Source organism: Molothrus aeneus, chromosome 1 (assembly GCF_037042795.1).
Source record: "Molothrus aeneus isolate 106 chromosome 1, BPBGC_Maene_1.0, whole genome shotgun sequence".
Taxonomy (NCBI): domain Eukaryota; kingdom Metazoa; phylum Chordata; class Aves; order Passeriformes; family Icteridae; genus Molothrus; species Molothrus aeneus.
In genome coordinates, this window is record NC_089646.1 from 72035245 (window position 1) to 72048524 (window position 13280).

Consider the following 13280-nt stretch of genomic DNA (forward strand, 5'->3'; position numbering starts at 1 on the left):
TACCAGTGTAGAGACCAACTCTAAAAAAGCTGCTGGAAAGGCACAGGGACTGTGTCTTCTCTGTGTCATTAAAAGGAATTGAGTTTCTTGCCTGATCACACTTTTAGAGGAGTCAAATTCTAATATAGAGCAAATTGATAACCACAGTGCTAAGAGGATAACTAGGCTTTTTTTTCTATCTCTAATTCACTGGGTAGTGTATGTGTTGCTCTTTGTTTTATGATACTACTAATCATGATTATGGATCCCATAAAAATAAATAGTCTGCAAGCAAAACAAAAGAAATCCTTCTTCTTCCATTACAAGAAGAAGATTTTTGTCATGGGACACTGCACTTCTGTCTCATAGGTTACATATTAGGATACTGTACTTATAGATTGTTGGAGAAAGTAGAGTTTATTTATCTTAAGGACATAAAAGGAAAGAATTTTGATAAGGAACAAGTAGTAAATGACTTTAAACAAAGGTTAGGGAGAGAGGTAATAATACTATCTGCAGTTTGCCTAGTTTACGAAGATCAGGTTATGAGTATCTGCTTCATACATCATTGACAAACAAATTATGAACATACTGTTATGTGTTTATCTGTTGTGAGAGATGAAGTATCAAGTGCAGCAAATAAATCCTGATTTTTCATAAACTCAGTTGACATGCTGGAGCCAGGTAGCATATAACTTGTATCTAATAAGCTGAGCAAATGTGATATGGAAGACAAAAAAAGGAAAAAAATGTGTGTGCAGCATCTCAACTCTAGATTGCACATAAACTGTGGAAAATGGGGACATTCTTTACTTCTCACTCCTACCTCCTGTAGTAGATGTAACTTCTTTAATGCTGTTCCATTTCAAGCAAAAAAGCAGGAAAAATTCTGACCTCTCCAAAGGTTCAGAAATTCTCCCTAAAATTCCAAAATACTCCTTTAAGCTGTGTGTGAGCTCTATGTCTTTGTTAGAGCTCTATGTTTAAGTAATGTGTCTGGAGCCAAGGTTAAGCATTTTCATGACACATCCTTGACCTTGTCATATGTGGAACACTTTAGGGCAGACCTGTGTCCAGGATGCATCGGCTCAGCTGTGCTGCCTTCTAGCAGAGCAAATAGTGCATACAGGCTGTCCATCTGTGTATTTTTTTCTTTGGCCAAAGGAATGGAGCAGCTTCCTCATCTGCTCATTCTGAAATTCTGAACTGTCTTGCTTTAATGTGTATTTGTTTGAGTCACCACCTATTTATTTATTTATTAGTTGGTGGACACTGGGGGCTGTTCCATGAACTCCAGAATATTGTTTACTTACTCTTTATGTGGGAAAATGTACACAACTGTGTATTACTTAAACTAGAAAACTGCAGATTAGCTGAGAAAGTACAGGCCTCATGAAGACATGGTACGTAGTTGCAAGGAAGCTCACAAGGAAGCATTTTAAATGCATGACATCTATACAGAAGTAATGTGTCCATAGAATAAGTAAAGATTGGTGAGAAGAATTGAAACAGAAAGAAAAATCTCCAGTAGAAAGAGTGACAGAGTGTGTGTCTATATAAATCACTTGAGATGCCCTGAATCTAAATGTCAGGGAACTGAGAGAAGTGAGAAACCTCGAGGATAAAAGTAACTTTTTCTCCCCAGCTCTCCTAGGTTTTGTAGTTTGTTGTGGGTATTTGTTACTAAGGAATATAACTTCTTTCTTTTGCAGCTGTTGAGAAGTTCTTTGGTGAACAACAGGACACAGGCCAAGGTGGCAGAAGAGCTGGGCATGCAAGAGTTTGCCATCACTAACGACAAGACAAAAAGACCTGTAACTCTTAGAACTAAGACTTTGGCTGATCTCTTGGAATGTGAGTTAATTTGGTTATAATAACTTCGTACTTAATGACTTCCTTTTCCTTGGGGCTTGTTTAAGAAAGCCATTAGAAATCCCCTAAATCGCTATTAAAAATGTATGTTCAGGTTTCCAAATGATTTATGCCTATACCTCTGAAAGCCAGATCTTTGAAGACTAACCTGGATTTTTGAAGTCTGTATAAAAGCATGAAGGAGACATAATTGCAGATAGAAATTTGAAGGCTTAGAAATTGAGGGTTCGAGATGACCAGGTCAAAAGCATGTGTTCAAAGTTAAAGCTTACACTCTGAGTTGAGCTATTTAACAGCAGTTTCAGTGTTTAATTAGTATGTTCTTGACACTGTTGGAAGACAAAATAGTTCCTTAAGCAGGTGAATAGTTCTGTGGTTCATTTGTCTGCATTTGAGGAGGTTTTAAAATGGTCACTCCACAAGAGGAAAGGCTACAAGGAAATGAAATTATTTTTAGTCAATTTTTGGAAGTTTATGCTGCCTTCTTTCCCATGAAATGGAAACAGTGATAAATACTCTGCAAAGAAAGTTAATCCCTGTCTTGTATATTTTGATGTGTTTTGCAAGCCATTCAGACCACTTGGCTTTTGCAAAATCCCATAAACAAATGGAAATAGCACACAAACAGGAGTGATTTATGTCTAAATTATTTTATGGAACCCAGTAGTGATTTATTTGTAAGTATTCATGGTCTCCTGGTTAAAATGTGAGATTAGAAGCAGTGTTGTTTCCAGCACTTTAAATGACTGGGTGGATTTGGGTAAATCACTTAATCTCTTGGTCAACTTTATTTTTTTTTTTTCCCCAAGTATGCAGGATAATACCCTCAACAGATCACTGCTCTGAAACGTAATTGAATATGGCTTTAAAGTACTCAGTGATACTTGTTTCTAAAAGTGCAAGCCAATAATGCTCTCCTTGGAAGAGTGACAGTACCTTTTTTTCCCCCAGCCTTTATTGCTGCCCTGTACATTGATAAAGATTTGGAATACGTTCACACTTTCATGAATGTTTGCTTTTTTCCACGGCTAAAGGTAAGATCAGTCGATTTCCTCCTTTCCTGCCACTATATTTTAACACATTGTGGCATTTGAAACCCTTATTGCAATCTCTCAATCATAAAAGCATCTTTGTGGACTTCCTACAGGAGTTTATTTTAAATCAAGATTGGAATGATCCTAAATCTCAGCTTCAGCAGTGCTGCTTGACTCTCAGGACAGAAGGAAAAGAGCCGGACATTCCTCTCTACAAGTAAGAACAGGCTCCTTATGGACACCAGCTAATTATAAATCTTCCTTGTATATGGAGTAAGATGTGATCAGTCACTCTACATTTTCCCCATAGTTTGCTTTTCTTGTTGTTACCCAAGCCCTATAGTCTGTCTTTGTCTGAAGATGGAAAATACCGTTTTCTAAGCCTTAGATGTTTAAGTCATTACAAGGAAGAGTTACTGAGCATTTAACCTGTACAGTTGTAAGGGAAAAATAGAGTTTTTATTTTGGAGTGGAGTATTTAATTGGCATAATTCTTTATTTGTTTTTGTTTTAATGTAAGGAATGGCAGTATTAAATGAAAAGAGTTAAAGAAATGGCTGTTTTGTTATGAGGTCAAGATATCTCCATTTTCACTAACATATGAAGTTTCTTGATATTATTATACAAAAATAATAATAATGCCTTCTGTTACACTTGCTGATTATAGGCACTGTTTCTCATTCACAGTCAGGCACTGAAGGGCAGCACAAGTTTTGGACGTTTTTGCTGTGTGGTTTAGCTGGCAAATTTTCCTGTGTTCAATGACAAAGAGCTCAGGGCAGTGAACCTTTTAACTTGTACACCTCACTTAGCTACCTGAAACTGGATGGGATAGATCTCTCTTTTTACTTCCAGTTGCTAAATAGTGTAATAGCTGCTTCAAAAAGATAATAAATAATAAACCTTAGGCTGTATATTGCATCCATATCCATTCAATTACTGTAGGAAAGTGTGCAATGTTAGCCCCAAAAGAAGAGATAAAGGCTATGAAAATTCAAGGTTTGTGTTGTTGGGATTATTAGATCAAAAAGATATGAAGAATGAAAGTATAAGTGCATCTGTCACAGGTACTGAAGTAAGGTTTCCAATGCAGTGTAGCAGTTTAGTGACAGTGACACACAGTGCGCTTAAAAGTGCCATCCCCTTAACACTGCAGCCAGTGCTCTGCAGGTCTGACTATTCTGTCTCTCTGTGTGAGGGTTCAGGGATTTGTCTTGGCTGAGGGGAATGAATTCAATAAAAAAAAATTTCCCATTTTTGTAAAAACCACTTAGTATCAAGTACCAAATGTTTGTTTTGTTTTGCTGTGATGATAAATTGATTTTTATAGTACAGCTCAGACCTAGTATTACGCTGTTATCTTCCTATTATCTTGTTAATTCCTTTTCTTGGGGTTATCTCTTTCACTGCAGTCAGTACTATTGCTTTTAAATTTAGGGTAGGTTTTATTTGCTCTTGTCACAGTGCATGGAGAGATAGAGTGCTTTAGTTAGATACTTTAAAAATTGATGTGAAATTTGTGCTCTTTCTGAAAAGAAATAAGGTAGCAGACAGAACTTGATCTGAAAGTGGGGAGAGCTTTGGGACAGCGGTAAGAAACTGCAAAAGAAGCAATTTATTGCACATCTAGGGAATTACCTTTTCCCTTTCTGATGGTTGTTGATGTATGTCCTAGGCTTCAGGTCAAATGGAAATTTGTTTTGTGAAAAACTAACTTTTCAAAGCTGATGGAAAATTTCTTTGTACTGTGATAATTCAGTGTAGAGAAATACCATGTCTAATACAAAGTCCTTATAAAACCTTGCTACTGCAAAACTCTCAGAGACTAAACTTCTAGTGCACACATAATTGTATGGGTGTGTTTACTTGCAATTGCACAGCTATGCATAATTTATTACTTTATTAGAAGTGTTTTCACAGTGCTTGAACACTTCATGTTACAGTTTGCATTTTTGCCTTTAGGTTAAGTAAAGTTTTAGTTTTCATGTGGTGCTCATGAGCGAGCCTGGAGTAATAAACGTGATTGATATAAATACTGTTCTGGTAATCTCTGGGTTAATGTGATCTATATAGACATCCTTCAACCCTTGCTCTGTGTTTTGCATTAATTGTACTATATGTATTGACCAGACTGAAAGCTTGGTGAGCTATGTGCCACAAACAAATTCTGTGTTTTAGTCCTCCCTGCTTGAATAAAATATTTCTTCTTTCAGGACCCTGCAGACAGTGGGACCTTCTCATGCCAGGACATACACAGTAGCTGTCTACTTCAAAGGGGAAAGAATAGGATGTGGTAAAGGTCCAAGGTATAGTAAAAAATTCTTCACATGGTGTTAGTGTGGTGGTGTCCAAAATTACTAGCCATGGAGATAGACTGCTCTATAGTCTGCCGTAAGAAAGGAAAGCTGTAGAGTCTTCTTCAAACTTCTCTGCTTTAGGAATTCCTGAAGGGTTCAATGTTGGTATAATTTTGGATCTTAAGCTTTTTTTGGTGAATTTGCCTTCCAGGTGTCTGGCAATGCGAACTGTTTGTGGCTCCTGGAGTAGCAACTGCAGAACAGCTTCCAGGAAATAGTGTCTTTATCTTGATATTTGGTATTGGATTACTATGCAATTTACACTGGCAAGTTAAGAGTGCCAGCCTATTATGCTTTTTTTTTCCTGAGGTAACTACTTCTAGGCATTTTAGAATTGTTCTAAGAGTTCAAAGATTCAACCATGCACCCCAAAACCCTAATTTTATGCTGCCAAATCTGGTGGTGGTTATAAAAATATCATTGCATTTTTTAACATTCATGCATCTGTGATTTTGTTCCTTTTTTTCGCTCAAGTAAAAGCAAATGCTTTAGTGAAAAGTGGACTGGAATATTTTGTTAATATTAATGGTCTAAGTTAAGAAATACTCTACTGGAGCTGTAGTACTATTGCTCACACATTTGTGGAATGGCTGATACATCATACACTCTGGGACTTACAAGCTGCTGGTTTTCCAAAAAAGTTTCATTACAGAAGCGTAACTAGTGGTCCACTTTGTCAGGAACTTTAGTTTATTCTGTACAGCTTAGATCCCATGTAACATGTTTTTGTTTGGCTTTCACAGTATTCAGCAAGCAGAAATGGGAGCTGCAATGGACGCACTTGAAAAATGTAAGATATTTGGGCAACAGAGAATTCATAGTTTATCTCCTTGTTCTTTAGTGAGGTGCAGATTTTGTGGGGGATAAGTTTTGAACAGAACACATATGTTAAGTGCTGTCAGCTTCTAATAGCAGGATTTTCTCTTAGTACTTTCAAGACAGTTTTGTAGCGGTTGAAGTTAACAGGATCCCAACAGGTATTTGTTAACGGGAGCTGATCAGCTACAGGGGATGCAACTTCAAGGGAACCCTGTGCAGTAAAGTTTCATTGAGGGTTTCCATGCTTATGCATTCAATGAGATAAGACTGCACAGTCTCTGATGCTTGTCCTTTATTTCGGGGGGAGCCAAGTGTGACCTTAGAAAATAAAATTTGATCCCAGATATCAGTAGACTAGGTTAAAATCTAAGAGGCAGGTCTCCAGCAATTTAAATGGATATTTATCTGTCAGGAAGGGTTAATATCAGCTGCAAATCCAGGGATCTGTGTATACATCTCTCTAAATTGTATGCTGCATAGCCAGCATGGGAGCAGTCCTTCATTGAAATGTAGTCTCAGATATGAATGAGTGCAGGCAAGCTTCTTATATTAAATAACTTTGGTCAGTTGGGTTAACGTGCCAGGTGTGGGTGACCTGCAAGCAAATAGATTACAAGCATTTTGTGCAGCAGAAATTCGCTATTGAGAAGAACATAGGAAGTCCATTTTTTGCATTTCTTTCGAAGGAAACCCGTGCAGTTCCTCAGATGTCAAAGGTTTTTAATCTGTTATCTCTGCATCTGGAAATTCAAAGGCTTAAATATTTCAGAAAGCAATGAATCTGTGTAGTTCAGATATGTTTTTATATCCATCTGCTAAGCATATACTTCTCACCATCAGTAAATTTGACAAGTAGAAAAATGTAACTTCCCTTCTCTGCTGAGTATCTGCAAGATGTTACTGAAGTTTTCTTTGAGTGAGTTTTCTTGTGACAGTATCACCACTCAAGAGAGCTCTGAGTTTCATGGCCTATCAATCCAAGGACTTCACAGCTATCTTCTGACATATATATTTGTTTAAATACCATAGAACTCTAGAGGACTGTGCTCCTGCTGCCCTTCAATTCAAAACAGCACTTGAAAAATGTAAGATATTTGGGCAAACAGATCTTTCAAGTTAGTTTCTCTGTGCCTTGCCAGTCAAGTTTTAATTGTCTTTTGGATGGAGGTTACACAACCCTTAAGGGCCCCTTAAGGGCCCTGTTGTATTATGTATATGGTGGTGCAATAGAGTTGTTTGGTTTGGTTTGTTTGTTGGGTTTTTTAATGCATAAGTAGTTAACTTCAAGTGAAAGTGGTTTCCATATGCCTATTTATATGATAGCCCTGATGAATTTATTATAGGAGTTTCTTTCTTACCGTTCTAAACATATTAGAATAGGTTGCTACCAAGCTGAGTTCTTAAAGAATCATGTTACAGGCGGTGCTGAAAATCTGATTTTCATTTTATGGGGCACATGAGCTACAAAATATCCCAGAACTCCATTAAACAAAGCACTAGTGCTTTTAAAAACAACAGCAATTTAAAACCAATTTGTTTAGATTGCTTTCTGGTTTAAATAAATATACTCTCCTATGCTCAAGTTGTAAATAACTGATGAATAAACCTTTTATTCCTGTAGTATGTATAGTAAAGGGCACAAATTTCACTGGCCAATAAAACAAAGCAGTAGAAAGTTATTCTACTCTACCACAAACTCCTGCAGTTTATGTGGCCTTCTGCACTGCATTCTCTAGCTGAGAATCTGTGCTGCCTGGGACCCAGGAAAAAGAGGAAAAAGCTTGGTGCCATGGTACTCCTCCCTGAGAAGCCTCAGCTGAATTCTCTCTCAATAGCCAGCAAGAGAGAGAGCAGTCCTTTGCTGAGACATCTACCAAATTTATGGCTTTAAGGATCAGTGTAGTAACCTTTTTTGCATTTATCTCAGACTGATCAGGTAGCCAGTGCTGATCCCAGAGCTCTGTGTGATCCTGGCAGGATTCACCATCAGCTGCAGTCTGTCACATACTCTGCCACCCCTTTGCTTTCTGGCTGGCTGGAGGGTGCAGGTCTCCACAGCACAGACACATGTGGATGTCAGCACCCTGGTCATGCAGAAAACATCACATTCTGTGAGCCGTGCACTAAAGTGAGAACAATTCTGTTCACTTACATAAGCTGTTTTTGCAGTCTCAGTACTAATGTGTACCTACACATCAGCCAGTGGACAAATGCCTGAAAGCAGAAGCATCCATCTCCTCAGCTACTTCTCCATCACCTCAGCCTTGTCCAGTCTGTTTCAGGCAGTCTTCACTCATCCATGCTCTTAGACTACGCTAAGGCTGCCTTCTGGTACATAGCCAAGCCTTAACTTTTTCAGGAGCAGACTCAACTGCATTCCATCTTGCTACACTATTACTTTCCCATTAGGATCCCTGCCATAGTGTGGGGCATGTAGTTGATTCTGCATGGTCTAAAACAATAATAAAAATAATGGAAACATCTGTGCGATGCTTGAAACCAGTGGCTCATACTTTTCGGAGTGGGAGCAAGACAAAAAACCCTGACAGCATTGACAGTAGTTTCACATTCATTTTTCAGTATCAACCACCTGTTGCTAAGGGAACAGAATGTAAAATCCAAGTAATACCTGGCCATGTTGCTATTCCAGGATTTTATATTTTGTTTTTGTGAGTATATTAGATTTGGCAGTGCTTTGTAGCAGGAGAAACAGATGTAAAGAAATCATGAAGAAACCAAAGTCTTATGAAACAGTCCTGGTTTACTATGTATTATAAGAAATAAATGAGTGAAAATGGGAACAACATTGTTCCCCCTCTACCTCTAATAACATCAAAGTTTAAAACAAAATGAGTTGAGGCTTTCTCTGTTACCAGTTTGTTTATTAATGTAAAATATTTCTCCTTGTGTCAGATAACTTTCCCCAGATGGCCCATCAGAAACGGTTCATTGAACGGAAGTACAGACAAGAGTTGAAAGAATTGAGGTGGGAAAGAGAGCATCAAGAGAGAGAGTCAGAGGAGACTGAAGAAGCAAGGAAATAAAAGGAGGGCACAGAAGCAGTGGCATATTTACTTACTTAATAACTCTGACTGTGGCCTATGGAGACCTAACCTAGTTTCTTGCAGATGAATGAAGAGTGCCTGTTAAAATAAAAAAAAAAAATTGTAGTATCTTCCTTTAAAAGTGTGTGCAAATACAGTATTTCTTTAGTTTGGTTTTAAGTTTGGCTTTTTAATAAGGTTTGGGTTTAAATCCTTTTAATTTTTATGAAAAGTTGTTGATTATTTTTATTCTTTTTACTGTCTTGTAATAAAGTATTAATTTCCAAAGCTAATAGGAGGAAAGGCTGTTTAACAACTGTCTCCTATGTCTAAGTGCTGTGTTGTCAGTGATCAGCCAAGTTATTGCATGAACTCTGCTGTAAGGGGGATGAAAGTATTATGAAAAACTGATTCAGCTGAGCACTTAAGCATGTACCTTACTTAAGTTTTGCAGCTAAATTTATTTCTTGAGTCTGCTAAACCAGAGCTTTAAAGTTCAGGCCCTTTTTACAGAAAATGGTGCAGTAATTAAAAGGAGATACTCAGTTTTGCTTTGAACAATGGATGTCACATCTGAAATGTGGCGCAGATGTGTGTAGAAGATAGAGTAGTTTTTTTTTTAAATCACTGTTATAAACTTGAAGGAGAAGATAATTATGAAGCAAGAGAATGGCAGTTTTTGTAGAGAATGTACATGTAGTTTACATTAACAAGTTTAGTTTCTTTCTGAGCTTCTTGTTCTGTCAGGCTGGTGTCTAATTTAATGGATTTCTTTGACAGGGAGATACCAGTGTGGCCATTACTGTGAAATGGTATATTAGAAACTCTATATGGGTGCTGTTCCAGAGACCTTCATTGAAAACAGTTTTTGTCAAAAGAAGGGCAGAATTTATCCCCAAAGCGGTGTGCAGTTTTAAGTCACCCAGTTTCCTTGGGTTTCTTTGGTGTCTGTGGCTTGTATTAGACAGACATGTTTCTTCTATAAAAGCTCTGAACAGCACCAGAAATTAAAAATCCACTGTGTCTGTTGGTATTTTTTCCCACTGGTTATCAGTGTTGTTTGTTCTTTTAATTTTGCTGCTTCAAGCCATTCATTTCCATTAAGCTGGTTCTCAGTTAATACAGTCCCTTGGTAGGTATTGTGGAGTCATTTTTCATCTTTCTTTTCTGATAAGTGAAACAGATTGAACCCTTATTTTCCTTTGCCGTGCGTTTTCTTCCCGAAAGAAGTAAAGATCCTTTTTGGCCAGTCATTTAAGCATGTCCCACAGTTGTATGTGTTAAAGTATGGGGCAGCATGGATGCACGAGTTTGGCCCAAGGAATTTGTGCCAACTCAAGGAAGAAAACTTCTGCCTGATGGCCACTCTGCACCAAGCAGCTTCTTCAGTGAATGTCTGAAACACCTCTCTGTAGGTGTGGGGTGGACATCAAGAGAAGCAATTAATTGCAAAAGTGCCAAAGTAGACACCAAATGAAGCTGAAAAATTCAGGCTGCACAAATGTCTTCCCGAAGTTTCACTTCTGAGCTAATCAATATGTGTATTTTCAGAAGCATACCTTTCTACACTTGCAATGTGAGATGCACTTAAATAAGGGGGGGTTTTTACACTTGAGCCCACTACCTCACTTCTTCCAGCGCTCTGATTTGCCTTTTCCTAATGGATTGATGCTTAAAATCCATTTCAGCGGATGAGAGAAAAGAAAAAAAACAAGCACATTCTCTAATTTAGAGAGTGATAATAATGGAGGGAATAAAAACAAGGTAAAGGCAAGGAGCTGCTCTCTGCTGAATGCTGCTGCCATTTGACTTTTGAGAAGTGGTTGTAACTTCTTTTAGCTTCAGTTGGTAAATAAAAAGCTGAAATGCTTCTGAAGAGTAGGAATCTTGAAAAGCACCAGCAAGTCCCCTGTCCACGAAACTTTTGTATTTCAAATTCTTTTGTATGATTGCCCATCTGCTTCTAGCACTAAGATGAAATGGTGTGGTGCTAGAGGGTCAAGTGTAATTGTGTAAACCATTATTTTATTTTTCCCTCTTAACTGTGACCAGTTTCATGTTTCATGAATAGAAAATTGCTTCATTTTCAGGTGTATGATGGCTTAGCAAATTTCATTGTATTTGACATCACCAAAGAACCCCGGTGGAATTGCTAGTTCATAGTTTTAACATTACTTTCATTATTCCTATATACAATTCCACTTTTCAGCTGTAAGAAGACTGCAGTCTTATTCATAAATATTTTCATTAAATTAGATTGAATTTATCAGATAGGGGGAGGAACATAGGACTGTTCTTTTTTTCTTTTTTGACCCAGAAATTGCTTGGAAAAAACAATATAATTCCTGCATTCCAGTTGCTGCAGTTAATGAGTTTTAGGCTTTCCTCAATAAAGTGTTGGTGATAACTGTGTTTTTACAAGTGGGCTATTTTCCCTTTTTTGCTGTGTAAGTGTGGGCTAGGAAGATTGCCTGAAGCAGTTTTGTTTTCCTCGTCTTCAGACCAAAAAAGTAAAAAAAAATCCTGTTTCCTTTATTCAAACCGCAGTGTCTTTCTGTGTGTGGCCTGTCTAACAGCAGTGGCTGTGAATGTTCCTGTTGATTTCAGGAGTTGTGTAGAATGTGTAATACGAGCACAGTCCTTTACAGCAGCCACCAAGGAGGGGAAGCCTCTTCAAGTTGCCTTGGTAAAAATTATCATTGCACTCATGCTGATCAGTGGAACAGCTGTAGCTTATAACTAGGCAGCTTGTGCTGCTCCTTTGTAGGTGTGAGGGGGTCTCTGGTTTACTGATAAAATCAGTCCTTTTTTGCTTCAGAGCCTGAGCTAGAGGTTTTCTTGTAAGATCAATTGACGAGCTGGGTACAAGTAGATGAATAGAGAACAAGACTGGGATCTGTGTGAATCCAAAAGAATATTTTTATTGTGAATATGGACAGAGCATTGAATAGAATTGTAGCTTATTTGATTGGAGATTTCAATCTAATTAACATAAAATTCATGATGTTATTTGTAGACTCTAAGTTTGCTTTGTAAGATTTCAGTTTCTGGAAGATTATTTAACAGCAGTACTAAGAGAACCTTGGTCTCTAAGATTGTTGTAAACATTGTTGCTAATAAAGTTTCCCAGAAAAGACTTCAGGCATAGTTGTTACTTGCTAAAACAATTTGGAAAGATCAAAAGGCAAATCCTGATCATCTGTCTCCCTACTTCAAAGACTCTGATTATACAGGCTACATATTTAAATGAAATAAGTGGTTCACTTGTAAAAAGTTTTTTCTGGTGGAAGTTTGTAAAGCCCTGTAAGAGCTCATGGAGTTGTTCATCTGCATCATTTACCACTATGCGTTGTCTTCGATGAGGATGGTGTTGGAACAATTGTACCTGGAAGTGTCAGTCGTGTGGTTTTGTTGCTCTTCACAGCACCTTTGTGGAGGGACTATTCTGTTACTAAGAGATGAAAAGGATGAAATTGTCACTGGGGGCCAGGGCTCAATATGTCTGTGGGAGGGCAGTGATGCCTCATCCAGTGTATGACTTAGTCTGTGGATTTAGTATTTTTCCTTGCAAGCATTCTATAATTCTCTTGCCACGCCTGAGAGGGTCTTCAAGGGAGAAAAAAGAACTTGGTTGTGCAGGCTGGGCACTGACACCCTCATTGCGTTTTCCTGTGGAGACTTGGAAAGCAACTATCAAGAAGACTGGAGACTCTAGTATAAGAAACCAGAGTCCAAATGGTGTGTTGCTTGTACACCTCTTTAGAATAAATAAATAAGTAAATAAAACCTTCCACTTTGAGCAGACATTTCAAAAGTCATCCATTAGCAAGGGACAGGCTCTTGAGCTGACAAATTGTGAACTTTCACTGGTGACAGAAGCATCAGTGGTCCAGAAGTGCTGCTGCAGTGATGGGTGGGTAAGTGTTTGTCACTGGAGGTAGCTTTGTTACTTATTTAAAGATGGGGATGGTGGTCAGGGGAGCCCATGGGACCCCACTGATGCAAGCTCAGCCAACATTTCTAAAAAAAGAAAATAAAGTTACTTCTTTCTAAAAAAAAAAATAAAGTTACTTCCCTGCAGGTTTCTTCCTTCAGTCATTTACTCTGTCAGAACAGTTCTGACATGGTGACCAGTTTTTGCTGCCAACTACAATTACAATTCAAGTATTGCAGCT

General features: G+C 38.0%; 1 protein-coding gene across 1 annotated transcript in view; it reads left to right on the forward strand.

Annotated features, from left to right (window-relative positions):
* The window catches only part of DROSHA (drosha ribonuclease III), a 74207-nt gene extending 61311 nt beyond the window's left edge, over positions 1-12896 (forward strand). Inside the window, exons 28-33 of the mRNA XM_066559404.1 lie at positions 1692-1833; positions 2803-2885; positions 2999-3102; positions 5099-5191; positions 5986-6032; positions 8975-12896. Coding sequence (XP_066415501.1) covers positions 1692-1833; positions 2803-2885; positions 2999-3102; positions 5099-5191; positions 5986-6032; positions 8975-9105 — 600 coding nt within the window. The 3' untranslated portion in view covers positions 9106-12896. The remainder of the gene's footprint in view (positions 1-1691; positions 1834-2802; positions 2886-2998; positions 3103-5098; positions 5192-5985; positions 6033-8974) is intronic.
* Positions 12897-13280: the final 384 nt, after the last annotated feature.